Source organism: Lissotriton helveticus, chromosome 7 (assembly GCF_964261635.1).
Source record: "Lissotriton helveticus chromosome 7, aLisHel1.1, whole genome shotgun sequence".
NCBI lineage: Eukaryota > Metazoa > Chordata > Amphibia > Caudata > Salamandridae > Lissotriton > Lissotriton helveticus.
The window spans coordinates 1692813953-1692833060 of NC_136068.1; the positions used below are offsets into that span (position 1 = coordinate 1692813953).

Here is a 19108-nt window from a genome sequence, read left to right on the forward strand (position 1 = left end):
GTGCAATGGCAACAAAGCTGCATTTTTTGGATAAACAGTGGTGCCATGTTTTATAACCGATGTTTTATAATGGACCACTCATGGCGTATTTTTGCAATTAAGTTTTACATCGGTAGTGCGATGTTTTAAAATATGGCACTCACGGCGTTGTTGCAATCAGGAAATACAGCACTCATGGCGTTGTTCCACTTACTGCATTTTTTGGGGAAACAGTGGTGCCATGTTTTATAACCGATGTTTTATAATGGACCACTCATGGCGCGTTTTTACAATTATATTTTACATCGGTGGTGCCATGTTTGAAAATACGACACTTACGGCGTTGTTGCAATCAGAAAATAAGGCACTCATTGTGTTGATGCAATGAATGCATTTTTTGGGTAAACAGTAGTGCGATATTTTATAATACAGCACTAATGGCGCGTATACGGCACTCACAATGTTGTCGCAATCAGAAAATACGGCACACATGGCGTTGTTGCACTGAGTGCATTTTTGGGGAAAACAGTAGTGCGATCTATTTCAATAATGCACTCATGGCGCGTTTTTACAACTATGTATTACATTGGTGGTGCAATGTTTTAAAATGTGGTACTCACGGCGTTGTTGCAATAAGGAAATACAACACTCATGGTGTTTTTGCAATAAGTGCATTTTTGGGGTAAACAGTAGTGCGATCTTTTATAATACAGCATTCATGGCCGTATATACAACACTCAAGGCGTTGTTGCAATAAGGAAATACGGCACTCATGGTGTTGTTGCACTCAGTGCATTTTTCGGGCAACAGTAGTGCGATCTTTTATAATACAGCGCTCATGGCGGGCACTCTTCTTTTTAGTACGTGCCTATTGAAAACAACTTAGTGCATTTACTTTCCCAACATGCAACGCTATCTTTTCAGTATGCGGTTTGGGAAATGTTTACAATGCTTTTGTTCATCTAGCAATACGCGTTGTTTCAAACAAACTCATACTCTAATTACAGATGATTTATTCTCTAGATCTACGCATAAACAGCATCTTAAAACCCCTTGACAATATTGATGGTATAGTCCATCCAAACACAATAACTGTTAAAGGAATATGCTGGCTTTCTGTTTTTTAGTTTTATTTTGCAGTTTTATATAGCGCGAATTCCCCCCAAAAACATAAAAATACACAACAATTGTGCTGGAGCTATTTATGCATGACTATCAATCCACATTATTGCTACCCTATCTAATGCTACAAATGCTAATTATAACCCAGCAACTATTCATTGCAATACTCAACCCTGCACACTACTGCTACATACTCCTATTGCCACCAGCGCTAACTGCACATAAGCTATAATACACATTCTTACTCCACACATACATGCAGCTCATTATCTGGCAAATACATTCAGTACATAACAAACAAACACATTAAGCAAAATTGTATAACAATGCCAAAAACTCTAACTCTAACTAATGTGAGACCTGTTGCATTGCAAATGTTTGTTGTATATGCTGTTTGGTGTAGCGCCTCACACGACCCAACGTTGCAACAGAGCGCTGTATATCTCATAGTATAAACAGAACACATGGCCATTATTTAATTTATTCATTTTTAAAATTTTATCTAGCACAAACATGACCCGTGTTGGTATCAGAGTGTTTTGCAGGTGATACGCAGTAAGAAACAAGTGTGAAATAAGAGAAACATCCACATACAAAAGAGGGTATAAACTGTGTAAAATAACAAATTGAACAAAGTAACCTCCGATGGATAATAGACATGATCCAGCAAACGAGTAATAATCATGGGTGCAGATCAAGAGACATCAAGTGTGACCTAGTGCAGAAATCTGTTCCTAAGTAGTGTTTTAACTTTTTTTTTAAAGATGCAGTAGAATGGATCAGTCTGATTTCCGAAGGCAGGGAGTTCAGATTTTTGGAGCAATGCCATAGAAGGATGTTGCAAGTTTTCTTTTTGCAGAAAATATGTGGTCTTAGCAACAAGATACTGGTGCTTTTAGAGGCTTTGCAACCAACAGATAATTCTAATATTTGTAGCATGTGGCTGCAGATAAACATGTTATGCATACTCCTGCAAGCAAGTGTTGGGCCTGGACTTTGGAAGTTGTTTTTCTTTTTAAATCTTTTTAATAACAAAGCTCAGGAAAATTGTAGACACAGTATGCATAATCCGGGGCAAGTTTTTTTCTTGAGGAAGCTTTATGATAGGCGTTGTGTGTTGATTCTCCTCCCTCTCGAGGCAGTGTGCATGTTGAATACTTTGTTCCTCAGAAAAAATAAAAACCGCCATGGGGCTCGGATGACTTACGTTGAAGCTGTTCAAAATTCAATGCCATATGGCCTACGGGATTAAAATGAATCTCCGAAATTGATTTCTACACTGGGGAAGGACTTCGCGAATTCTGAATATACTCAACTATAGAGAATGATCGTCTCTGGGTGATGGATATGAAGAAAGAACTTTTCAGATGGTGCCTTCAGTGTGGAGACAAGTACGCGCATTTCGAGACACAAAAAGTTATAGAATTTGGATACCTCAATCTAGCTGAAGAAAGTATGACTAGCCCAAAAGAAGCAAGGAGACCAAGAGCATGCTATGCAGGTAAATGGACATGTTTTGTACATTACTGTGATACACAACACATTAACCCTACTTCTCCAACAGAACAGCAACGTATATGCTATCTGTTTAGCAGCTATTGCAGCATATTTACAAAACAGAAAACACCAATCACTTTTCCGTATTCCTGTAATCAAAGCCTCTATGGAAGGATTACAAAGTATCATTCCACCACGTACACCACCAGTACCAGTGTGGAATTTAAACATTGTCCTAACACGGCTTATGGGGCCCACCGTTTAAGCCACTACACAATTGTCATATACAATTCTTAACATGGATAGTAGCTTTCCTAGTAGCATTACCATCCTTAAGAAGGGTCAGTGAAATGCATGCTCTCACAATTGAAGAGCCTTATTCCCAAGTCTTTACAGAAAAAGTGCATTTACGCTCTAATCCAAAAATTTTACCCAAGGTTATTTCAACATTTCATTTGAACCAGACTTTGGAATTGCAGTTTTCTGTCCAAAACCACAAACTCTTGTAGAACGTTTCTTATTTTATTTATTTATGTATTTATTTGCAATTTATTAAGCGCAACGTATACCCGTGGGCGTCTTGGCGCTGATGAGATTCCCTAAATGTCTTTGGCGGCACAGAAGATAATATATGCATTATTGATCAAAGAGCCACGTCTTTAGCCCCTTACGGAACTGAAAGAGTGAGGAGGACATCTTAATGTGCTGTGGCAGAGTATTCCATAGTTTGGAGGCTACCACAACAAAACGACGGTCGCCCCAGGAGACTGTTTTCACTCGAGGGACCACGAGTTGGTTCAGATTGGCCGATCGAAGCTGTCTGCCTGGTTTATAAGGTATCAGCAGACCTTTAAAAAAGATTGGTCCTTGATCATGGAGTGTTTTGTAAATTATGCAAAGCGATTTAAATTTGATCCGATTTTGGATCGTTAGCTAATGGTATCTCTTAATGGTGTCTGATATCGGAGAGAACTTAGGTGTTTTAGAAAGCAAACGCGCCGCTGCATTCTGTACTGATTGAAGTTTATTCGTAGTCCTGGCTTGGGCATTTAAAAACAGACCATTACAATAGTCGAGAGATGATAGCACCAGAGAGCTTATTAAAGTTTTCGCGGCAGTTACAGGCAAGTACGGAATGATTTTTCTGATCATCCTCAATTTGTAATGGGCTGTTGCCGCTACCTTGTTGGCATGGGCCACAAAATTTAATTCAGCATCAAAAATTACTCCCAGATTCCTTGCCTTGGTAACTGGACACGGGGGGTCTCCCATGACGGGTGGCCACCAGATTGTTGACCACTCTGGTCGGAGGTGTCCAAAAATAAGCACCTCCGTCTTATCAGAGTTAAGTTTAAGGCAATTGCGTGACATCCACTCTTTGATTGCAATGATTCCGTGCCTAAAACTGTCTGCCACCCTGGGTCCGTTATCTTATACAAGTTGAGTGTCATCAGCGTAGGAGGTAACGCTCATCCCATATGCTTTGATGACATTAGCAAGGTCCGACACATAGATATTAAATAGTGTCGGACTTAGGGATGAGCCCTGAGGCACTCCACACGGTAATGACAATTTGGCAGATTGATACGGGCCCAAGGTGACTACCTGTGATCTGTCAGCTAGGAAAGATGCAATCAGATTTCTCGCTAGGTGATGAACACCCATCTTTTCGACACGGTCGACCAAGATCTTATGGTCGACCGTGTCGAAGGCCGCTGACAGATCCAGCAGTATGAGTACTGCTGTCCCTCCTTGATCACGAATTACCCTGATGTCATCTGCCGCCTTGATTAAGGCAGTTTCTGTTCCATGATATCTTCGAAAGCCGAATTGGGTTTCGTCCAATAATTGATGTTTCTCTATAAATTCAACTAGCTGTTGATTCATGGACTTTTCGATCACCTTGGCAAGGAAAGGTAAACTCGCGATAGGCCTATAGTTCTTTACATCTGCCTTATCCAAAGTTGATTTCTTCAGCAAGGGCTTTACCAGCGTATTTTTTAGGGAGTCAGGAAAAATACCTGAGCCAAATATCAAGTTGCAGACTGAGGTAATGACTGGAATAAGGGTGTCTATCACTGGTAGGAGGGCTGAGACTGGGCAAGGGTCTAGTGTTGATCCGGTTTTTATTGAGGATACGATCCTTTTAATCTGTTCTTCAGTGATCACCGAGAAGCTTTCCATAACCCTGTCAGATGGCAGATCAGAAGGAACTGGTATTTTTGGATTTAAAGAAGAGGCCTGATAGATATCATTGACTTTCGAAAAAAAGAATTTAGCCAATGAGTCACAGAATGATTGGGATGCTGGGGGGGTCAAATCAGGTGCATTACCAGTCAAAAGTCTTGTAATATCATACAATTGTCTACTTGAATCTTTAGCTTTTTCTATTTTAAGCGAGTAGAATGATTTTTTGGCTTCAGTGATCATTGCTTTATACATAGTCAAGAACTCTTTGTATTTGGCCTTATCCTCGGAAGCATAGTTTCTTCGCCACTGTCTTTCCCTGTTTCTATTCTGCTGTTTCTGCCTTCTTAATTCCTCAGTATACCAGGGGGCAGATGGTATAGTTCTGTTCCTAGATAAAATGTTAGTAGGTACTAGTTTATTGGTGGCATTACCTAACCAATCATGAAATTGTTGAATAGCAGCGTTGCGGTCTGGGTAGAGCTGCGGACAAGTACCCTCCAGTAGATTAGCTAGCTCCGTCTGGTTGATGTTTTTCCAGATTTTGATTGGTGCAGAAGAAGAGGTAGTAGCCATTTTCATTGAAGTGTCTTTTATGGTCAGTTTGCTAAAAATGGCATGATGATCAGTCCAGGGCATAGGAAGAATTTTAGAGATCTGCAGGCCCTCCTCATTTGAGAAGACGGCATCTAAAATATGCCCTGCAAGATGGGTCGAGGAGGTGATCATTTGTCTGAGGCCTACTATATCCAAGTCCGCAATAGGGCCTGTGTGTCCTTATTATCCACTTGGTCTAGGTGAAAATTAATGTCACCCAAGATTGTGAAAGTCTCCTCTCTGACTAGAGTTTCCATTATTGCACTCAAATTGTCTAGGAACGCAGTCCTTGTGCCTGGAGGTCGATATATTAATAATCCCTTAAAATTGTAAAGGGCACTAATCCTTATACTGAACTGCAATGCTTCACAGGTCGTGGTGGGGATGGCTGTCGTTCTGATGGGAAAACGTTCTCTGGCTATAATAGCCAGTCCGCCTCCTCGTTTCCGTGCCCTATCCTGACGATGTATATTGTAACCTTGCGGTACAGCAACTACTAAATCTGGGTCAGAGGCCTCATTCAGCCATGTCTCGGTAATAAACAGCACGTCTAGGTTGTTATCAACTATAAGATCGGCTATTTCCTGTCGATGTTTGCATGCAGAGCGTGCGTTTATAAGCGCCATGAAAATATCGGTTTCTCTGGCAGGAGTTGCTGGTTTGGCTGGAGTATTGGGAGTATGTATAGGGAACGAGGTGCTGCAGAAAGGACACTTGAAGGTAGAGTTGTGTGGTAGGCTTGCCGGAGCAAGTACCATACAACTGGCAGTATGATGTGATTGAAGCTCCAGCAAAGCGGAGCGTGAATACATCCTCCTATGATATGGAGAAATCTGACCAGGGGTCATGGCCCTAAGCCCGGACTCAGCGCGGACGGGCGCAGACGGGCTTGCTTTTGGCGCGCCTTTGGCGAGCCGCCGGCGCGCCCGCTGCGCGGACTGGGAGGCATACTCTGTTTATACGTGTCACTGATTGAAAATGGAGGAGGGCGGGAGGCGTCCAACAACTGGAACTCGCCGCGTTCCTCGCCCCAAGATGGCGTCTAAATAGAGTGTAGACCCGGATTCAGCCCGCTAATCGGCTGCACCGTGACCGGCCAGTAAGAGTTTTGACTTCTATACGATGTAAATCTCGCGCTGAGTCAATGAGTACAATTATTAAAAAAGCATCAATTAAAATAAGTACAGTTTTTAAAAATATGTATGTACTCTGTAATCAATGTGCAAGCTGCCACTATTAGTTGTAAGCCCCCGGCTTTCCGCCTCAGGGGTAGATTTTAGGGAAAATCACCGAGGTATCAGCAGACTGTCCTTAAGTAGGCTGGGAGGGCGGGGGCGTCCAACAACTGGAACGCGCCGCGTTCCTCGCCCCAAGATGGCGTCTAAATAGAGTGTAGACCCGGATTCAGCCCGCTAATCGGCTGCACCGTGCCCGGCCAGTAAGAGTTTTGACTTCTATACGATGTAAATCTCGCGCTGAGTCAATGAGTACAATTATTTAAAAAGCATCAATTAAAATAAGTACAGTTTTTAAAAATATGTATGTACTCCGTAATCAATGTGCAAGCTGCCACTATTAGTTGTAAGCCCCCGGCTTTCCGCCTCAAGGGTAGATTTTAGGGAAAATCACAGAGGTATCAGCAGACTGTCCTTAAGTAGGCTGGGAGGGCGGGGGCGTCCAACAACTGGAACGCGCCGCGTTCCTCGCCCCAAGATGGCGTCTAAATAGAGTGTAGACCCGGATTCAGCCCGCTAATCGGCTGCACCGTGCCCGGCCAGTAAGAGTTTTGACTTCTATACGATGTAAATCTCGCGCTGAGTCAATGAGTACAATTATTAAAAAAGCATCAATTAAAATAAGTACAGTTTTTAAAAATATGTATGTACTCCGTAATCAATGTGCAAGCTGCCACTATTAGTTGTAAGCCCCCGGCTTTCCGCCTCAGGGGTAGATTTTAGATTTTCTTACATACGTTAGATGCCAAAAGGGCACTTATGTACTATGTGAAACGTACTAAACCCTTCAGAAAAGCAAACCAACTTTTTTGTCTCCTTTAGTAATCCAGTAAAAGGAAATGCTATATCCAAAACTGGTATAGCAAGATGGATTGTTAAATGCATTCAAATATGTTATGCAAAAGCAAAAAGAACATTACCAAATGTGCCAAGACCTCATTCAACAAGGAAAAAGGAGCAACCATGGCTTTCTTAGGAAATATCCCACCCGATGATATTTGCAAAGCAGCAACATGGATAAACCCACACACTTTTACACAACAGTATTGTGTGGATATTCAATCAAGACAACAAGCTATAGTTGGACAGACAGTATTCAAACATTGTTTCAAACTACACCATCTAATGCCTAGACCCACAGCTTATTTCAAACAATTTCACCATCTCATGCCTAAAGCCACTGCATGGAAGGGTACTGCTTTACAGTCTGCATAGCATATGTATCGCCAGGCAACACAAGCTACAAGTGGATTATGTTACTTACCCTTTAAGCATCCATTTGTAGCCTGTAGTGCTGCAGATTCACATGCTCCCTCCCCAGCAGATATTAGATGGTGACAAAATACCTACAAATCAGCATGTCTAACACAATGCTTACTAAGCAAACTACATCCTCAGTTCTTTCATGGCAAAAAACAAAACTTTCTGAGGAACAGATTTTTCGGCATGTGCAGTGCCTTAAGAGGGAGGAGAATCGACGCACGACACCGATCATAAAGCTTCCTCGAGAAAAACAACTCACAAAGTCCAAACGCAACATTAGATGGCAGAAGTATGCATAGCATGTGAATCTGCAGCACTACACGCTACAAATAGATGCTTACAGGGTAAGTGACATAATCCTTCTGTGGCAAGTACCTTGATGTATTGTAGTGTAAACCTTTGTGGGTCATGCAAGCAATTTGTTTTGTATCCTTGCTTCATTTCGTAGCCAGTTCAAGGATTTTAGATCCGGGGAGGTGTGTGTGCTTTGTTTCGTTCCTGTGAAGAGTCTAGCAGCAGTTTAATAGAGGCTCATAAAGGCACCAACTTGGATCTATGAAGTCCACAAAGAGTTGTACTTCCATAGTCCAACCTGGGCATAACTAGTGCTTGGACCCCTGATTTGATAGGGGAGCAACAGTTTCAATTTCCTTAAAATGTTAATTTGATAATTCTGTCCTTTGGTGGTGGTACTGATGAGCTCATGCATGTTCATGTTGTTGTTAAGTGTTATTCCCAGAGATCTAATTGCAGTTGAGGGCAGTTAGATGCTTTAGCCATAGATCAATCTTGAACTTGTGATTGGGTGGAGCAATGAGGAAGAATTCTGTTTTGATAGCATTTAGTTTGATATGACTGCAAGTTAGCCAGTTTTTAGTATTTTGTAGAGTTGTGCTGAGGGACCTGTTGTCTTCTGGGAAAGAGATTTTTAAGTACAATAGGGTGTCATCTGCATACATGTGGTAATGAATGTTAGGATTTCAAAATTTCTGACAGAGGCTCCATGAATAGGTTTTTTGTCTTTTTCTTTTAACAGAGTTTTATATAGCGCTAACTTGACCCGAAGTTATCGGGTATCAGCCCGCTTTACACGAGTACCAGCTGCGTTACATGAGGACACGTTAATTTTTTTGTTTGTTAGGCACGGGGAGATTAAGTGATTTGCCCAGAATCACTGAATATTGAGCGTCCTTGCAGAGACTCGAATCCGATTCCCCAGATTTGGAGGTCAACTGCCCTAGCCATTAGGCCAACTCCTCTCCCAGGTTGAAGAGAGTAGATGAGAGAGAGGACCTCTGAAGGACACCTAAGGTGATAGATGTGGCAGTGGACAGGGACTGATTAACCTTGACTCTTAGGGTTATCTTGTGAAAAAACGAGGTAAACCAGTTCAGGACAGACCCTGAAACATCAGCGGCTCGTGCAGGTAAGAACAGTGGGGCAGTGGTGCCAGGTGAGGGGGGATTCGACAGACAATGACAAAGGAAAAGTAAATAAAGAAATTATTTTCCCTCACCGTCGTCTGTTGAAATCCCCCGCGACCCGGCCCTTCTCTCTTACCTTCACAAGGCGCGGCTGAAATTCCCCCCGACCCGGCCCACCGCTCTTACCTGTACGAGGCACGGCTGCCCTGAAAACCCCATCCTCTGTTCAAGTAAATCTAGTATACTGCCGTGTTTAACTATATTGAAGGCTGACAATAAGTCTAGAAAGATTAGAAGGCACGATTCAGTCGGATCCAGAATTTTTAGCATGTCGTCCACTATGTGCGTGAGCGCTGATTCAGTGCTGTGGCCTTGACAGAAGCCGGATTGGAATTGCTCTAAACGTTGGAATTGTTTTATGTGGTTGCAAAGTTGAACCTTGACACATTTTTCAAGGAGCTTTGCCAAAGTGGGAATGTTGGAGATTGGATGGAAGTTGTTACGGTCTAAGCCATCTGCAGTTGATTTACTCAGGATGGAGGTTATCTGCCCTACTTTTAGGCCGTCCGGGATAGTGCATTGGTGAAGCGATGCTTTTTCTATCTCTGTAACAGGTCGATTAAGTTGTTTGAAGGTTTCAACGCTGTAAAAAAGTTGTGAATGTCGCTTTCGTTGAAGGTTGTGAATTTATGCCAAGAAGCATTGTTTTTAGGTGTGTGCCCTGGGAAACCTGCAGGCTCAGCTATCCGTGAAGGAGGCAGGTTGATCTGTGGGATAACCGTCAGGAACTCCCTTGCTAACCGCAGATCATTTTCCATCTTTTCTATTTTGCCCAAGAAGAAGGAGGCACAATCCTCACAGTTTGGATGCATGTTGGACCCATTTAAAAAGGGTTAGTTTGATGATTCGATTGTTGTTTGACAAGTTCACAATGTTTTTAAGGACGGTTTCTAGCTAGATCTAATTAGCTTTCGCACTTCTGATTAGTTTATTGTAGCGGTTCCTCACTGACCCTAAGCGTTATAGGGAATAGGACACGTTACAACGCAAACAATCACAACGCATGCCTTTACAGCATGGTTTGTACATCTCTGCATCCATTACAACGCATGATTTTACAACGCATGCCATCACAACGTATTTTTAGAAACGACATTTACAACGCATTCCATTACAACGCATACCATTACAACGCATAATACTTTTAGGGCAACAGTAGGGTAATTGTTGGATAGTGTAGGGGTAAAAATTACTATTCCCACTCCAGTGAGTGCAACAGTGGGGTAAGTGTTGGATAGTGTTGGGGTAAACATTTCGATTCCCACTCCAGTAAGTGCAACAGTAGGGTAAGTGTTGGATAGGGCAGGGGTAAAAATTACTATTCCCACTCCAGTGAGTGCAACAGTAGGGTAAGTGTTGGATAGTGTTGGAGTAAAAATTACTATTCCCACTCCAGTGAGTGCAACAGTAGGGTAAGTGTTGTTTAGTGCAGGGGTAAAAATTACTATTCCCACTCCAATGAGTGCAACAGTAGGGTAAGTGTTGGATAGTGTAGGGATAACAATTACTATTCCCCATTACTTACCTTATAATGCGTTGTAATGGCATGCGTTGTAGTGACATGAGTTGTAAAGGCAGTTGCGTTGTGATGACTGCATTGTAAATGTAGTGCGTTGTAATGACTGCATTGTATTGGTTGTTTCCCGTTTTAGGTGGTCAGTGGACAGTGATAATCTCCAAGCTCATTCAGCTAGTCTCAGATTGTGTCTTTCTGCGTTAAGGCTGTTATTGAACCAGGGTTTAGCGTCTTTAGTGGACTTTCTTTTTAGTCGTAAGTGCGCAATTGAGTCTAGGATGTTCAATTTGGAAGTATTGTAGTGATCTGTGAGGTCGTGGACATCTACTATGTCCACCTGGGGAGACAGGATGTTGTTACTGAAGGCAGTGAGATCATTAAGGTTTTAAGTTCCCTTAACTTATTTTCTTTTGTTCAGGTTTCTTTAGTTGAGCCTTTTTAGAACTCATAGCATCTGTGAGGAGGAAGATGATATGGTGACGGTTTGTCCAGCCAGAAGGTATGATTGATTCTAGTTGGATGTTTTCCATTTTCTCAATGGTTAAGTCCAAGGTCTCACCCTTATTGTGTGTAGGATTGTCACAAATTTGGGTCAGCTCGAGGTCTGATAGAAAGGTTTCAAAGCTGCTCAGTGCATATCATTTAAGTCATTCCAGTGCAGGTTAAAGTCCCCAAGGAAGATCTGGGTAGCTTGATAATCAGCGTTGGTTGTGATGACTTCCATGATTTGTGCAATTAACGGCAGGTCGTTTCTTGTTGGATGGTAGATCGCATTACGTTTGTAAATTAATCTGTTGTTACTAGCAATATTGATGAATTGAAGGTTTGCTGGTTTGATGCTGATGTGAAGTGTTGTGGCAAAGGAATCCACAACACGTGGCGAAAGGATGTGATGTAAGTGCCGGAAGTGCTGACTGTAGAACTAAGGGACAATGTTGAAATGTATGTATGTATTTGAGCTTGTAAAGCGCACTGCTACCCGTCTGTAGGTTTCCTGGCGCTGTATAACTCTGGGGAACCCGTCCTGGCTTTCCCTGTGGGATGGTCCCTGCTGGGAGTCCCCAAGGTGGGGAAACTCAGAAACTCAGAAACTCAGAGTCACCTCAACATCCTGTGATTCTGGAAAAATCACTTAATCTTCCCTGCCCTGCCCTACCCTAGACTTTTGCAACTACGATGACATTGTCGCTCACCCATTTTGCTTTCATTATTTTTTATCACAGAACGTACGATCATGTGACTCGCCTGTAAAGAAATCATGACTCATTTTGGTGTTCCTGCTACCCAAAGACAACATCAGCGAACCAAGTCCAGGCATATTGGGAAGCAGATATCGGGATGCTTAATTCAACGTCCTGCACATTTGGACTGATTAATAATACATTCTTGGGCAAAATACAACATAAGAGCACAGGACATTTTGAAAGTGTTTTTTTCCCCATGGTACTGCAGTTGAATTCCATTTATTATCAAGTTATAATTCTTTAAAATAAAATTGAGAAATGTTTCTAGTGTGTTCTCTTTTCTTTAGTTGGAAGATAGAAGATTTCTATTAGTTTTTTCAATGTGAACATCCGAGTGCCTGTGTAAGCCCTCCACTGTGTAGGTAACCTGTTCAGTATCTGCGTCCCCATGTCACTTCTCTACCAGGAGCATGGCACAGTCTAACAAATAGAACTATAGCCATCAACAACCACAAAGTTGGTTGGTGGGGCACTGGTAACCACCTCCCTCCGCCCCCCACGGCTCTACCACTCACTGTGAACACTGGGCCACCACTTTTGCCATGGGAGCACACAGCAAGCAAATAACAAAATGTGAAAACTAAACATTGTACCAGGAAATGTGTCTACCTCCAATATCTTTTTCATGCAATGTGTGTCCTATCCAGCTAACCTAAATCTTACCTAGTTCCTTTACGTTCAAAGGCTTGCCTCACCATGGATTCAGAAAGCTTGAGCTCATTTCCCTGGTCCTGAAATAACTCTATTGGCTTCATCTCTGCTCACAAATGATAAGCATTTGCTTAGGAAGCACATTTCCTCAATCATTTACATCTTACTGCATCCTTATACACCTCAGGTTCCCAAAGATCTTAAAAGCCAATCCTTTGTAATGATCCCTTGTTACTATTCTATATGTATCAAGATAGCCCTTTTCAGTTGCCGTGGTTAAAATCTGAAACTAACTACCCTCACTTAAACCTTCTCTCTTCGAACTCAGCCTACATAAATGTTGCAGCATATTTATTTACAAGGTACAGTGGAACACAAGGACGTGGTTGTTCTAGCCTAGCCTGGGTTTCTCTGGCCTAGGTATAACCAGCTGCATCACTAAGTACATTCCTACAAAGGCATGAATGCCTCTACATCTCTTCTGCAAACAGCTTCCAGCAATACCGGCATGATGCCCATCGTCCACACGACACCCTCTCAGCTTGGAGTCCTTTAGCACCATTACATGTCTGTCCACCAAACCCCAGATAGATCAATGAGAGGAATCCAAAAGATGTGTGAAGAATACATTTGCCAGAATATAGATGTCAGCTGTTTTCACTGATGTGGTCATGAGGCACACCTTATACCTTCCTCCACACCATTCACTTGCCAAATGCATCTTGTACTTAAACTAGTCCGGTGGTGTTTGCAGTGTCCAATGTCATGTTACAGAATTAGACTTTCCAAAAAGTGACGCAACTCCAGCAATGCGCCCTTTCACGTGGGGCAAGCCCCATGTGAAAGGGCCTGCGTCAGTCTTACGCCTGCTGTGAGGCAGGCGCAAGATTTTGACGCAACGGCGTCCTAAAAGTGACGCAGTGAAATCTCATAGATTTCACTGCGTCACTTCTACGACCCTTCCTTGCGTCAATACTCCCCCCTTGCATACATTATACCTGGCGCAGGTATAATGTGGCGCAGGGGTTTACAAAGTGACGCATCTACCTAGATGCGTCACTTTGTAAATATGGTGCAACAAGGCACATTATTTACGCTGCTGGTGCGTCACAAAAAGTGACGCACCGCCGGCGTAAAAGTGACGCACGGCCTCATAAATGAGGCCCATACATCACAGCTAAGTGGAGCCTGGTGAACATGGGGGCCATAGCTATATGTCACACTGAGTTAAGCCTAGATACCCCAAAAAGCTGTAACTGCAGGCTAAGGCATGTTGTGATATCTGGAATTGTTCAAAGTGCAGAGAAGCTGCTGTAAGGACATAAGGTACTGGTGGCGCATATCAAATCACCCAATCTGCCAGACCATTGCACGTGCTGCAAGGCTTCACTTACAAATGGAGCAAAGGATTGAGAGAAGCTCTGAGGAAATCGAGCATGAGGACTTGAGATTTTCTGTCCAAACTAAACCTGGGTTATGAACTATTGAACAGAGTTGCACATCTAAACTAATGGAGGTAGCAGTGACATAGGGCCAGATGTAGGTAGGGTTTTACCGGTCGGTAACGGCCGAATTCGGCCGTTACCGACCGGTAAAAGGATATTGAGATGTAGGGGGCAGAATCGGTAAATTTACTGTTCGGTAAATTTACCGATCGGTAATTTTACCGAATCTGTAAATATACCGGTCGGTAAATTTACCGACCGGTATTTTTACAGATTCGGTAAAATTGATATGTAGGTGGGACTCTTATGAGTCCCACAAGGCCTAAGAAATCGGTATTTTACCATCAAATTCAATTTGATGGTGAAATACCGATTCAGGTGTGCATGCACATGTGTGCATGCACACCTGTGCCATATGACAGGCAGACCTGCCCTTAGGGCAGGTCTGCCTGCCATATGTGCCCCGACCCTTTTTTGGGGGTGCTAGAGGGTGCCAAAGTGACACCCCCTGCACCCTTGTCAAAATCCGACCGGTAATGCCCCATTCATTCCTATGGGCTTCAAAGCCCATAGGAATGAATGGAGCATTACCGGTCGGTATTTACCGAATCGGTAAATACCGATTCTTAACGATTCGGTAAATGGAACATCTGGATGTTCCTACATACCCCCACTTCTTATTTACCGATTCTTAATTACCGAATCGGTAAAATTCGGTAATTAAGAATCGGTAAATATTTTTTACCTACATCTGGGCCATAATCTGTACCTCTGCCTAATGCATGCATCTGCTATAGAATTCTTTGGATTGCAGGTACTAGAGTAACCCAGGTGGGGAGTGAATACAGGGACCTGTATGTATCATTTATGGAGATCAAAACCAGGGATACTGCCCTCAAATTGCAAATCTATTTGAACTGTGTAGTATTTAGTGCTGCTGTTTGATTAAAGTACTTGATTTTCCTAAAAAGAGGCACGTATTGTGTCTGTTGGTTCACTGTAGTACCGCAGTGTTCTCAGCTTTTGTCCCTCTTCATTACCTCCTTGAGAAGCCTGTGTCTGCTAGCACTTTCTACCCTGAAAGTCAAGTGCCGAAAGGGTTGTATTTGGCCAAGTTTGTAGAGCCAAGGTAGGACCGACCCCAGGACACTAGTGACAATGACTTCACCCATCACAGTTGGAGACTAGTATCCCATCTGCCCTGTGGCCCCCTGAAGGGGGTCTGACACAGGCCTTTGTTATTAACGAATTTAAAAGCCAATTTGATGACGATATTGAAGAGAAAGGGAGAAAACACACTTTCACATCCCCCCGACCCCTAATTTCTCCGGATCTTACGATTGAAAAGGACATGGTCTAACACATTGTGTTCAGTATGGCAGAGAACATGTAAGCAGTAGATCTTTTACAAAAGCAATGCTTCACTCAGAAGAAAAATATCAAATCTGTCCAACAGATTGATGGGAATAAGTGATGAGCATTCTCCATTGTCTGCGACTGGGAAAATGTCATCTACCCATTCTATTCTATTTCATGTCGTGAACAGAAGCCTTACTAGCAGCTGTCCAATCCCAGGTATGTTTCTTAATACTTTTATTGTTTCTCAACAACAACCTTCTGTAGTATTTTGGCTAGCCGGGGTAGTCCAGCTATGGGATAGTAGTCTGGAGGTTCACTGAGTCTAATTAGACCTTTCAGATGAGTTGTGTTTAGACTGATGATTTAAAGACTCTGAGACTGAGCCTGTCTGTAAGGAGCGATGAATGAACTTGGCTGTGTATAGTAGGAGAATTGACCGTATTCAGAGCCAACAAAGCTGGTAAAGAGCCCTTTGCAAGTCAGGATGGTTAGGTTATTTTAGAGGATCTCTACATCTTTCAAGTAAAACTGAGGTAATACACTTAGAGATGAAACTTTGACTAGTAACTTTTTTTGTATAAAATATTCTTGGGGGGTTTTTAGACATCGAAGTCATTTCTGCAAACAAAACAAGCATAATAAAAGTAAAGGCAAACAGTGATGATCCCGGGTCATAGAACAGCAGAAGGATCCATATTACATTCCCATGAGCCCAATATGTTCCCACCGTATACCCCATATTTTATGATGTTTCTGCGGGCAACCACAAGCTGCGTACACTGGCTCTTCCATCTTTAAACACCAGTCCATGGCAGCTTGCCAGGCATGCAGATCAGGTGCAGACATTTAAGGCCAGTGCTGGTCGATATCTCGCTTCTCCAACAGAGTACCCAAACCTACCAAGCATCTCTCTGACCTCTTCCCACCCAACTCTTCCAGTAAACCCTAGACCACGATCTGAGGCGAACAATCAATTGGCCTACCCAACACTTTAGACAAGACTCCTAGGAGTTTGGACCAATATTGCTGTATAGTGGGGCACAGCCAAATTACATGATACAAATCTGCGTTATCTGCTCCTCATCTGTGGCAAGCAGATGTTTGCAGCTTACAAACCCTTTAAAGCCATTTCGGGGTCAAATAGGTCGTATGAAGAACATTCACTTAGATCATATGAAGCCGGCAGGAGATTACTAACTCCTGTGGCACCATAAGTACTTCTCTTCATTCCTCATACTCCAAGGCATTCATCTCGCCTCCCAGCGAGTGCAGAGGGCCAGGAAAAAGTTAGGGGAGATGATTACCAGGGAACGGTTGATCTGGGAGACTCCACTCTGGCCCAGAGGTGACTTGAGGACCTTGACCTCCGTGGGCTAAACTCTGGGACCTCCGCAGAGCAGGCTGATGATAAGACATGGCAGTCTAGTAACAGTTTTCTTGTTGTAGTTTGCTGGGTAACGTATTTCATGGATTATCAAACACCCAGACTTTGTTAATAAAAGAGGTATTAATTGTTTCTGATTCTTGAAGTTTAGGACTGGATATATGATTAAGCAAATGGCTGAATCATGCTCAAGACCTCCTGGCCTGTATATTACACTGTTTAATCTTTTTATTGAGATAATCTCTTTTTTCAGAAAAAAAATTTGGTTTCTACATTTGAAGACCTATTTTTAATTCCAAGAGCACATTGTGTGATCTATTCTGTGCTTAATCAACCTCCGGCGGCATCTTTTAAAATCTGTTATAGAGTGGAATTATATTGTGGTTCCTTATCTTTTAGTGGTTGAGTTTGAGAAAAGGTTCAATAATGTCTGCATCTTGATCTCACGATAATTAAGGCTTGCTTTTAATAATTCAGAATACATTTTTCGGTAGCAGCATTTTTTTTGTTGATATGTACAAGTTACTCCTAAACTAGTCTCCTTCGACTAAGAGATGTGGGGGACTTTTATTTGGAGAAGTGTAAGGGAATCGTTCTGGCATTCCACTGGTTGAGAGCCTTGCTTTCTATATTCATATACATAATGATTTGCAAACAATGGCCTTTAACATTTGAGGGTGCATTGTGTATGAAGGTCAAATTATGAGCCTCCATTAATTCTTTGACATTTTTAATGGTGGTCCAAAGGAAATCTATCAAAATATGAATGTCTTGCACAATCAAGAGCTTGGATGCAGCCAGGAATTGTTCGTCAAGCATGGCCTGAGAAGACTAAACTGGTGTGTGTGTGTATAAACAAAGTTAGAATAGGGGTCTGATTTTTCTGGCCTAATGAAGAAAACATTTTGCATCTCCTATCCCAAAAGATACCAGCCTTTCACTGCTGAGGACGTACAGCAAGTAATACAAAGCCTACCAGGTGATAAGGCTCCTGGGTCAGACCGGCTCACCTCAGCATACTACAAAGAATACGCGGCGCTACTGACTCCTCGCCTGTTGGAGGTGTATCCAGCAGTGCTCCATAGAGGGTCACTCCCACCGTCAATGTGTGAGGCAGTCATCATTACACTGCTCAAACCAAGCAGAGATACGACATTGTGCGACTCGTATCGCCCGCTGTCGCCAATAAATATAGACAACAAAATATTTACTAAGCTATTGTCAGTCTGGCTTTGTGCCGGGCTGCTCCACATCCTGCAACCTAAGGACCATATTTGCTCTGATGCTTTACCTTGCCCCACACGTCTCAGCGATAGCCCCACTACCAGATGCCACTAAGTCATTTGATTCCCTAGAGTGGAAATTCCTCTTCACGTCCTGGCCCGGCTGGAGATGAGCCACACATTCATACAGCAAATATGCTGTATGCTCAAGGTTAACGTGCTGATATTTGATCCCATCATAGATTTTGCGGGGCACTCGTCAGGGTTGCCCGCTCTCCCCTCTACTTTTTGCCAATGCCACGGAGCCTCTGGCGGCGCAGTTGAGGCAGCACCATTTGAACAGGGGCATAGGCTTCACCACCGGGGGACTGATAGTGTCTATGTATGCTGATGACATCATGCTTTTTATCAAGGACCCAGCTGTGAATTTTGTACCCGGTACTTGAGAGCTGGTGCGATACTGGTGTCTCTCCGGGATACATACATATTAGGCTAAATCTGCACTGTTCCCGCTCACAGAAGGCACAAGCATATTCGAGCTTGAGTTCCCAATTGCCTGGGCAGACTGCCCAAAGCGCTATCTGGGCGTTTGGGTAAGCAGGGACATACAGGAGCTCTGGAGCGCCAACTATGGAAGGGTATTGATGTGGATAGAGGAGAAAGTTCACAGGTGGAAGAATTTGCTCCGTCGTATTTCTATCACTTAAATGATAATCCTCCCTAAACTGCTTTACCTGTTCGTAAATATTCATATGCCTATAACTACGCAATTCGTCAAGCATCTTAAATCAAGCTAGTCTGGGTAGGAAAAGAGCCTAGAGCATTCTGGGAACTCCTCACACTAACGCTAGCACAGGGTGGCTTGGGTGCCCCAGATTTTACATTAAATGCATACTGTGCCCAAACCCAGTTTCTTCACTTC

General features: G+C 42.9%; 1 protein-coding gene across 1 annotated transcript in view; it reads left to right on the top strand.

Annotated features, from left to right (window-relative positions):
- LOC144770670 (uncharacterized) overlaps positions 1 to 12387 on the top strand; it is a 275828-nt gene extending 263441 nt beyond the window's left edge. The window contains exon 9 of the mRNA XM_078655384.1: positions 12104 to 12387. Within this exon, the coding sequence (XP_078511510.1) occupies positions 12104 to 12131 (28 nt within the window). The 3' untranslated portion in view covers positions 12132 to 12387. The remainder of the gene's footprint in view (positions 1 to 12103) is intronic.
- Positions 12388 to 19108: the final 6721 nt, after the last annotated feature.